Genomic DNA, 10,270 nt, shown 5'->3' with positions numbered 1-10,270 from the left:
ATATATATTTTTCACATTTTACCCCACGAATGTGCACTTTTTGACGCAAAAAGTGTCCTTTTTTGAAAAGCAATCACAATAACAGAGGATAACTACAGGAGGGACTTCTCTGATATTAGGCAGATAGAAGTATGTGCCTCTGCGTTATCTGCATCACCAACGACCAGGACAATACTGCAAATAGCTTTTAAAATAGTGCCGTATCCTTGAGAGAAGTTCCTGCATACTTTTGAACTTCAGCTGATCTTCTCGAAACTCCCTCTGACACCTGCTGCCATGAAGTTAAACAGCGCACCTGCTCGTGTCTGCTCTCTCTGCCCTGACAGGTCCAGGTGTGTCCCGACTGGGTCAAACAGGGCGGACTGGACCCCCTCTCAGGACCCCCCCCCCCCCGAAACCCCCCCACAGGACCCCCCCTGAAGGACAGAACAGCTGCTCTGGGCCGCTGTGGAGCTCCTCAGTGCAAAAGGATTCCAGCTATGTCTCCATTAGCCCCCCGTGAGCATACATACGGCTCCAAAAATATCCCAATTAACGTCACAACACAAGCCCCGCCCCCTTGACCCCCGCTGCCCCCCCCCCCCCAAAGTACACACATCCTTTACTCAAGTAGAAGTACAGATACTCGTGTTTAAAAATACTCTGGTGAAAGTAGAAGTACTGACTAAACTTCTTTACTCAAGTAAAAGTAAAGAGGCTTTGAAATGTACTTCAGTAAAAAGTACCCATAACTAGCAGCTGTTTTAAAGAGTACCTGACCTCCCTTTATATTAATAGAACAATAATGTCATTGTTAGCTAATGAATGTTTCCATGCTGAACAACGGCAACATGACAACGTTTTCATTGGTCCCTCTTCTTTAGAGAAGACCAGGAAATGATGGATACACGGATCGTGTTCAAATCAATAGGCACGCAATGACTCTAAATAATAATGATCACGCCACCAAACACACATTCAAACTAAAGGAACCAGCCTGTTTGGGAAATGTGAGAAGTAGAAAGTACAGGTATTTGGGTTCAACATGTAAGAAGTAGAAAGTACAGGTATTTGGGTTCAACATGTAAGAAGTAGAAAGTACAGGTATTTGTGTTCAACATGTAAGAAGTAGAAAGTACAGGTATTTGTGTTCAACATGTAGAAGTAGAAGTATGAAGTAGAAAGTACAGGTATTTGTGTTCAACATGTAAGAAGTAGAAAGTACAGGTATTTGTGTTCAACATGTAAGAAGTAGAAAGTACAGGTATTTGGGTTCAACATGTAAGAAGTAGAAAGTACAAGTATTTGTGTTCAAAATGTAAGAAGTCAAAGTAAAAAGTCGTCAGAAAAATAAGTAGTGGAGTAAAGTACTGATACCAGAAACATGTACAGTAACAAAGTATTTCTACTCCATTACTTCCCACCTCTGCCCACCCCCCCTCCCCCCTCCTCACATGTGTGTGAACCAATCATAAAGGTCAGGGTCCTTCTCCTCCCTTTTGAAGTGCTCACTCCCAATGTGGGCGATAATCTGCGATGAGTCTGAAATGCCAATTACAAACAACGAGGGGTTTAGAGTCTGGATGTTACCCTGGGAGAATATTTCCACTGAGGAGGCAGACAGAGAGGAAGCAGGGCAGATTAGTTTGGGAAAGTTAAAGCTAGGTGTTGTTGCTCTGTAACTTTGGGAAAGACAAGAGGTCATGGTGGATATGGGAAACTGTTTTATTTCAACATTATTCAACTTCCAACAAAGCTAAATCAGTCATTTTAATGAGTAAAAGCATTGAAACCTGCTCTTTTCTCTGCATCAATTACAGTTTTCGTACCCCTACAACCACCTAATCCCCTAATTTGGGAAATGATAAATACAATAAATAATAATTAGACAGAGAAACAAATAAAGCTCAATTTAAAGCCAGTAAAAAAGGTAAATTATAATATAAAATTATACAAATAAATACATAAATGTAACTAGACTCAAAAGCTGTCTCGAGTTTGCTTTTAAAAATATCAGCCATTGGTTAAAAAGGCTTCAATAAAGTAGAAATAAAGTGAATATGGTTTGGCTGCAGGTGTCTGTCTTCGTGCTGCGTTCACAGACGCTCTGACGTCATCGGACGTTTCAGCGCTGCGGCTCAGATGTCGCTCTGCGCTGCACATTATCATGACATCACTTTCTCATTCACGATCCCACTCAATAAGGCAAGGACACGCACACGCACACCACACGCACACGCACACACACACACACACACACACACACACACACACACACACACACACACACACACACACACACACACACACACACACACACACACACACACAGGAGGTCTTAGCGAGGGTCCCATTGTGAATGCATTTGTCAGCCACTATTCTGTGGGGAAACTCTGGCAGGGGCCCAAGGTCGGCCAGCTCATGGGACTAAATATATTACAAACAGGCCGTAATGATCTGTAAATAAAAATATATGTATGACAAGGCACTACTGGCACTCTATTAAAACTATTTAAAATACATTCAATGCAAGAGATTAGTTGATATTCTTCAAAAATGTACAACAGGGTTCCGGAAACTTCCAAAACATGAAATTCAAGGACTTTCCAATAAGATATGTACATGCTAAATGTAGGCAAACACAACAAATGCCCCTATAAAATACCAGAATGAACTAAGGAGTGAGAAAATAAAGGCATAAAAAGATTATAAATGTATTTGTATCACCCTCTTCTGATGCTGCCCTCGGTGTGCCCTTGTGTTACACCTCTTTAACCCCCGAAGGATTTGTACCCTCACTATTTGTGTAGTATTACATGTCCAGCGCTGCCTTGTTAAACTCAGCTTACCTTTTACATGAACTGAACAGAGTGCAGAGGACACGCCGTGGCACTGAGATAAAGACACACACACACACACACACACACACACACACACACACACACACACACACACACACACACACACACACACACACACACACACACACACACACACACACACACACACAGACACACACACACACACACACACACACACACACACACACACACACACACACACACACACACACACACACAGCACCTGTAAGTTTGATCTGATCTAAAAGTACAGAAAACATTTTGCTTTCCTCATTTTTTTTTGGCAGAGTTTTTAGCTGCAAATTTTAGCACATATTCTCCGAGCTGTTACAACACTCTTTAGAGAGGAAAGACAAGACTTAAATCCAGCTGGCTCGATTTGTTAAACACACACACACACACACACACACACACACACACACACACACACACACACACACACACACACACACACACACACACACACACACACACACACACACACACACACACACACACACACACACACACACACACACACACACTCACACACACACACACACACACACACACACACACACACAGACACGTATTTGTGGCGTGAGAAGTCGTCCTCAATACCTCGATTTTCGTCAATTGCTCTCCTGGAACAACAAACCATTTTTTCTGCACCCACAACAAGCTCATTACCTGCAGCCTGTGCAAACACCTTGACAACTGAGCAAACACACTCATTCATGCACGGTAAACACTTCCTAAAAACATGGCTGGAGGAGGGTGTAGCCAAAAAAAAGAGTCAGTGGACTTAAGGTCAGACTTCTGGAAGAGATTGGTTATTTTGACTTTTTTCTGGGTCAGTCACGTCTTATCTTAAGGGTCTGAAAACGTTGTGAAAACCCTGTTTGACTCACGTTATGTGTTTTTAAGTCTTGGTATATTTAGTTGTTTTGCAACCAGCAGTAACACGAGAGGGATTAGCAAAGTACGCTCATGGAGATATTGTTTTCATTGGCATTGGACTGGTTTGCATGCACAGCGAGTCAAATATTTATGGAGATTTTAAGCCACTTGAATTATAGTAAGAAGTATCTCATCACACATTTGATCACCCTAACCCATCGGAGCATCTGAAAGTTGTTCTTTCACATTCACACAGTGGGAAATATTCGAGAGACTAAACGATGTGACGCAAGGAGCTTTAAAACATCAGACATGTGTTGATGAAGGCCAGGGTTTTCGTTTCCAAAACAAGACGTGAGCTTTCGTTTTGCACGTGTCGTATTTGGATAAAGTTACTTAAAGGGGACCTATCATGCACTTTTGTATGTCTTTTCTACATGAATATGTGTCCCCGGTGTTCCAGGGAACTCACCAAGTGTCAGAAAACACAACCCTCTCTATTTTCCTCCATACCCAAATCTCTAAAAAAGGGGCTGCAACGGATCTGATCAAAACTGATCCAGATTTGAACACTGTCCTGACGTCAGGACGGTGGCGCTACGGCTATTGGGCCAACTCCACCAATCAGGAGGAGACAGCCACGGCCATTGCCGTTCGAAAGCGCTGGAGACGCTGTAGTACATATGCCAGGCCTGTAGGTGGTGCTGTTCTCACTGAATCTGCCCAGAGCTAGAAATTGTCAAATTGAGCGAAATGAGGCATGGCTAAAATGCATGATCTGTTTGGTATTTTGAAAAAAAAAAAGTATAAATATGCCTTATATAGGTATGGTCCTACACTATATTATTCAAATATACCATGATAGGTCCACTTTAAGATTAACTTTGCCAATGTTCCAATTTTTACAGCAGATCTTTTATAATATAATACATCTACATGTCTTGACGCTGTTCTTCATATAGCCTGTCTATCAATTGTATAGACAGGCTATAGACTTTTTGCACTACTTATTATTTTGTATTTTATTATATATGTGGCTTTGTTGGAGGAGCTCAGGTCAGAAGAATGTCATTGCCATTTCTACTCATTTCTACTCTGTAGCTCATGACAATAAAACCTTTGAATCTTGAATCTTGATACAGCCTGTCTATCTATTGTGTTTGAACATATGACTGGAATTTCTCCCAATTGTCCGGGAAATCTGACCACCACATGTTTTCTTAACATAAACCCTGATGAAGGTGAGTTTCTGAAGGTCAGATCAAATGCACGCTGAAGGCTCTTTGATGTTACACATGATCTGACCATTAAAGTATTATCGTATCGTATCGTATCGTCACCTGGTTGGTAGAAGTTCGGGGCGAGCTCTCTGGCGACGGCTCGGGCGATTTCTGAGTCGTGCACGGCAGAGATGGCGGACTGATCTGCAGCTTCGCTTTTTGTCCTGGCATGAGCCGTCCTGGAGGAAAACACAAGGAGACAGAGAGAGACGGTGTTAGACATGCACGATAACTGAGAGGTTAAAGAGGGCGAATGGAGCTGTGAATTCACGTGGATTAACCCGGAATAAATGTTGTGTACGGTTTCTTAAAAGGCCGGGATTACATCATCGAATGTCTTGTTAATAAATACACCAAAACAAATATTTAACAGCGCTGCGACCATTACATCATCCTCAGTTTCTCTCCACTATCCCTCCTCCTCTTCCTCCTCTTCCTCTTCCTCCCTCTCTTCCTCCTCCTCCCTTGGGGATAACACCTCCTCCCCTTCGCTTCTATCTCAAATCCCAATCCTGATTCTCCAAATGGAGCGCAGCCACATCCAAGCTAGACCTTAATCCAGTCTGCACACACACACACACGCACACACACACACACACACACACCACACACACACACACACACACACACACACACACACACACACCACACACACACACACACACACACAACACACACACACAACACACACAGCACACACACACATTATATCATCCCATATATTCAGCTGGTGGTGTAGTGAATGCTCAGATCTGAACTCCAGTCAGCTTTAAGGCTGAAAATAACATTTTTATTATCAAACAATCGGCCGACTGCTTTCCCGTTTAATAATTTTGTCAAAATGTTTTAGAAAGTCAGATACAAACCCAAATATATTCACTTTTATATTATAAAAAAACTGAGAAAAGCAGAACACCTGACATGTCATTATTTACAAAGACTGTATCAAAAATGTTGGTGATTATTTTTCTGTCTATCGACTTAGTGATGCAGGTTTCTGGGGATTGATAAGGTATAAAGCTGCAGTATTTGATAAATAAATAATAACAAAAAGACAACATTTCTAATATCGTGAGACCTATAACGGCAGAAGATGAATACTTGATGTTCTTAGCATTAGCATGGGTAGATACAGTGCATGCAAACACGCTCTCACAGAGACATACATATATGTAACATCCAGACTCCATTATGATTATGCAACATTATGAAATGCATCAGTTAAATCCACTGGATTAGATCCCTATCCCCTTTCTAACATGAACACCTGATCAAAATAAGCATTACACTCTTTTACCACGGTGTTCTGGTGTTAGCAGACATAAAGTAACCGTAACAATTGAACTATTTAGTCTCCCTTTCAAACTTCAAACGAGAGTTAATGGGTTTTGAAAAGTGGAAAAAAAGACACTTTTGATGAGATTTCTTCAGTTTCTGAGTTTGAATAAAGTGTGTTTTTATGAAAGTCTGTGGAATAAAATGACTGTTTCTGTTAATGGAGTCTGGTGGCTTTGAGTAGAGCATATGTATTGATCTGTATGTATCTTAATAAATTGTTATTATTGTCCAAAATCCTGATGATTTTATTGAACAGATTGCACAAATGTATTGTGTATTGAATATGTACTTGAATTAAATTACTTTTCTCTTGTTCTGGTACTGTATTCATATAAGTTCTTATCTTTTAAATATCATATATCTTGAAAGCTATTTATCTTACAGTGTCTAGATACTTCACTATAGGATTTGAGGTCTTTGGGTAGGGGTCGAACCAACTGTCTTTACTTGACTGCATATATTAACATGTATTTGGTTGAAAAACTAATTAAATCACTTGAAATACTGCAGCATTGCGCCGGAAAGTGTTGAAATGAATGCAGAATGTAACCTTCCCGTCTGAGGACATAAAGCAGATGTCAGGGTATTTTTCTGGAGGGTAAGGGGCTTTACTGTACACAGAGGGTGGATCTTATACAATGCATGACGCTGCACTGTGAAATGCAGATGGCTGAATCACTGTAAGTATTGACAGCTGTGCCCGGATTAACCCTCTCATCCATCTTCCTCTCACCCTCGCTTCTCTTTTTCAATCAATGCTGCTGTTTTTCCTCCATCCTTCTTCATCTGGCTATTAATGCAGCTTCCTCTCACCCCTCCTCACCCTCTGTATTTCTGTCAGTGACCCCAGCGGACAGATGTCTCTATTTCAGACTCTGGACTCTGAGCTGTCCTGTTTTTGACGAGACATTAAAATGCATGAGCAGCCATATGCTGGCGTTAGAGCCGGACAGCTTCCCGATGACAAAGGACGCCCTCAGACTGTGTTTATTACAGCCTGAACAGCTGCAGATACAAATAAAATCCAAGAAATTATAATAATATCACACAATGCTTTGCTTCTCGAACACGTCGCGCTAAAAGCAGCTTCATGGTCTCATAGTTAAGAGCGCTTCCCTGTTAAAAACTGACATTAAAGCATTCCTGTTACATCACAGCGCTGACATGCACACCGCAGACGTCCACATGCTACAGCAAGGACATACATGCTTCTATTTCTGCAATGTGTGAACTGTGCAGGCAAAGGAAAGGCGTCATGAATGCGTTCGGCGTGCCCATGACATGTCTCTGGGGATCTTAACAGTTCCCTTTAGGTGGGCATGAAGTCACGGGCGGACAGGAAGTGCTGCAGACGGATCAGAGACAGGACGTCTGGTGGTGGGAGGCGGGGAACGCAGAGAGGAGAGGTGTGATCGAGCAGAAAGAGTGAAAGGAAAGGCGAGAAAACATGGGCATGTGGAGCGAGGAGACGAGAGGCTCGGCTGGGTCTCTTCCAGGAGACGCTTTTAATCAAACTAGCACCTTCCACAATGCACGGACTGTCAAACCTGTGATAATGCTTTTTTTTTTTGGCCACTTGGGGGCAGTGCAACAAGCTGGGAACAAATAATTGATACTGAAGTTCAACAGTGCACTAATAAGTAGTAACTAGTAAGACTCTCCGCCATCAACTATGTGCAGAAGTTGCATTAAAACTGACAAACAAAGTTTTTAGGTAGAATTATGTTTTGCAATGTCACACTTTCAAGGCTAAAGTCTGGATAAACAACAGCTTGTGAGATCACGAATGACCTTTAACAAAGTTTTAAGGTCTGTAAGTTGTCAGACAGTGTGAGGCCGATCTGCCTCTGAATACAAAACAACACCTGTTCACGGAGGGATGGGCGCAAGCAAATACAGGCATTTACATCCATAAAGGCACCTGCTGGCACCTATGCAAATATCACGCACACGCACACACACACACACACACACACACACACACACACACACACACACACACACACACACACACACACACACACACACACACACACACACACACACACACACACACACACACACACACACACACACACACACACACACACACACACACACACACACAGTGTAGAAAGTAGAAAAGGCTTTGAAGAATTCCTTTTGGAGTGAAGCCCTGATTGAAAAAGGGTATTGATGAAAGCCTGGATGTTTCATTAGTGAGACAAATGACTAGTGTGAAAAGTGTTGAGTCAGTTTGGCAGTCAGTGCGGTGGGCGCGGCGCTCTCTCTCTGAGGTGTGTGTGTGTGTGTGTGTTTCAGATAGAGCATGAGGGTGGGGACAACAAAGAGAGAAATGACTAAACACTGCCAGAGAGAGAGAGGGGAATGGAAGTGGACATTAGAGATAGAACTGCAGAGAGAGAGAGAGACCCTCTGAAGACTTCTGGGTATTTATTACTGCTGAGGTATGCATCGCAGCTCCTCTAATTTTACTGGAGGGTTAAGTTTCAGACCCCAGCTGGCATGCAGAGTGGTGCATCTTCTTTTAAAGCTTTTCATTCCCCTGCCACCTGCAGAAGACAATGTTTATCTGAAGCAAGTCGATGCCAAAACTCACATGACGGTCTCTCTGTTTTTTCAACAGTGGAAATCTTTTATTAGAAATCCTTGTCTTTGTCCTACAGTGAGGAGATTTACAATGTTTCAGCAAATACATTGAGTAGACTAAAAAGGACTAATGGCGTCCTGTCGTCTCCTTTGTATCTTCTGAAAATGCTATATTGTGAACAAGATATCCTAGTAAGAATCTGCAGGAGGAGGGCTAGTAACGTTAGCTGTTAGCAGTTAGCAGCCAGTAGTTTATTGCTAAGAACAGGAAGCTAATAGCTAACGTAAAAGGAGAATGCATTGAGTAACATTGCCAGAGAAACTTAAAGTGGACCTATCATGGTATATTTAAATGATATATTGTAGGGCCATACCTATATAAGGTATATTTATACGTTTCTGTTTTCAAAATACCAAACAGATCATGCATTTTAGCCATGCCTCATTTCGCTCAATTTGTACTTTTTTTAGCTCTGCTCTGCAAGGGCAGATTCAGTGAGAACAGCACCACCTACAGGCCTGGCATATGTACTACAGCGTCTCCAGCGCTTTCGAACGGCAATGGCCGTGGCTGTCTCCTCCTGATTGGTGGAGTTGGCCCAATAGCCGTAGCGCCACTGTCCTGACGTCAGGACAGTGTTCAAATCTGGATCAGTTTTTATCAGATCCGTTGCAGCCCCTTTTTTAGAGATTTGGGTATGGAGGAAAATAGAGAGGGTTGTGTTTTCTGACACTTGGTGAGTTCCCTGGAACACCGGGGACACATATTCATGTAGAAAAGACGTACAAAAGTGCATTTTGGCATGATAGGTCCCCTTTAAATAATGCGGCTGTTTGAAGGAGGAATTATGACCTTTAACTTAAACTCCTGTTAGCACAATAAAGCATTCAAACTCAGCAGTGCACACTCCTGTTTGCATGTTGAAGTGCATGAGATTTATTGCTCTGTTTGTGTTTTTTAACATAGTATCAAATTGAGGAATGTAACTGGTATAGGTATCGACTGCTTAAATATCTGGTAATGTGACATCCCGTGGTGTACATTCCCTCGAGAAGCTTTAGTCCCAACCCCCCCCCCCTGAACCCAGGCTATGGCCTATTTGAAGAATCTCCCTCATATATGCTGACACAGTTTTGCTCCACCCCCACCTCCGCTTTGACTTCTTCCAATAACGCCCCCTCCTTTCCATCAAACCCCTCCTCGGTACCTGGAACGCTGACTGCTACAGAATATAATAAGACAGAGGATGAGTCTTCTAGTTAGCTATATTTTAAAGGTCCCCTATTATACTGTTTTTCACCAATATATCACAGGTCTCAGATATATACAGAACATGTCTCTGA

At 42.2% G+C, this 10,270-nt stretch overlaps 1 protein-coding gene across 3 annotated transcripts in view; it reads right to left on the bottom strand.

Moving 5' to 3' along the window:
• jph1a (junctophilin 1a) overlaps positions 1-10,270 on the bottom strand; it is a 42,424-nt gene that overhangs the window by 10,324 nt on the left and 21,830 nt on the right. For 2 of the 3 annotated variants that reach the window (XM_034132434.1, XM_034132435.1), the window contains one exon: positions 5,060-5,178. In XM_034132434.1, the coding sequence (XP_033988325.1) occupies positions 5,060-5,178 (119 nt within the window). Of the gene's footprint in view, positions 1-1,944; positions 2,176-2,828; positions 2,872-5,059; positions 5,179-10,270 lie in introns of those variants that run through there. The other variant, XM_034132436.1, reaches the window with a different exon arrangement.

This window comes from Trematomus bernacchii, unplaced genomic scaffold, assembly GCF_902827165.1.
Source record: "Trematomus bernacchii unplaced genomic scaffold, fTreBer1.1, whole genome shotgun sequence".
In the NCBI taxonomy this organism is placed as follows: domain Eukaryota; kingdom Metazoa; phylum Chordata; class Actinopteri; order Perciformes; family Nototheniidae; genus Trematomus; species Trematomus bernacchii.
This window is presented reverse-complemented; position numbering and strand designations above follow the sequence as displayed.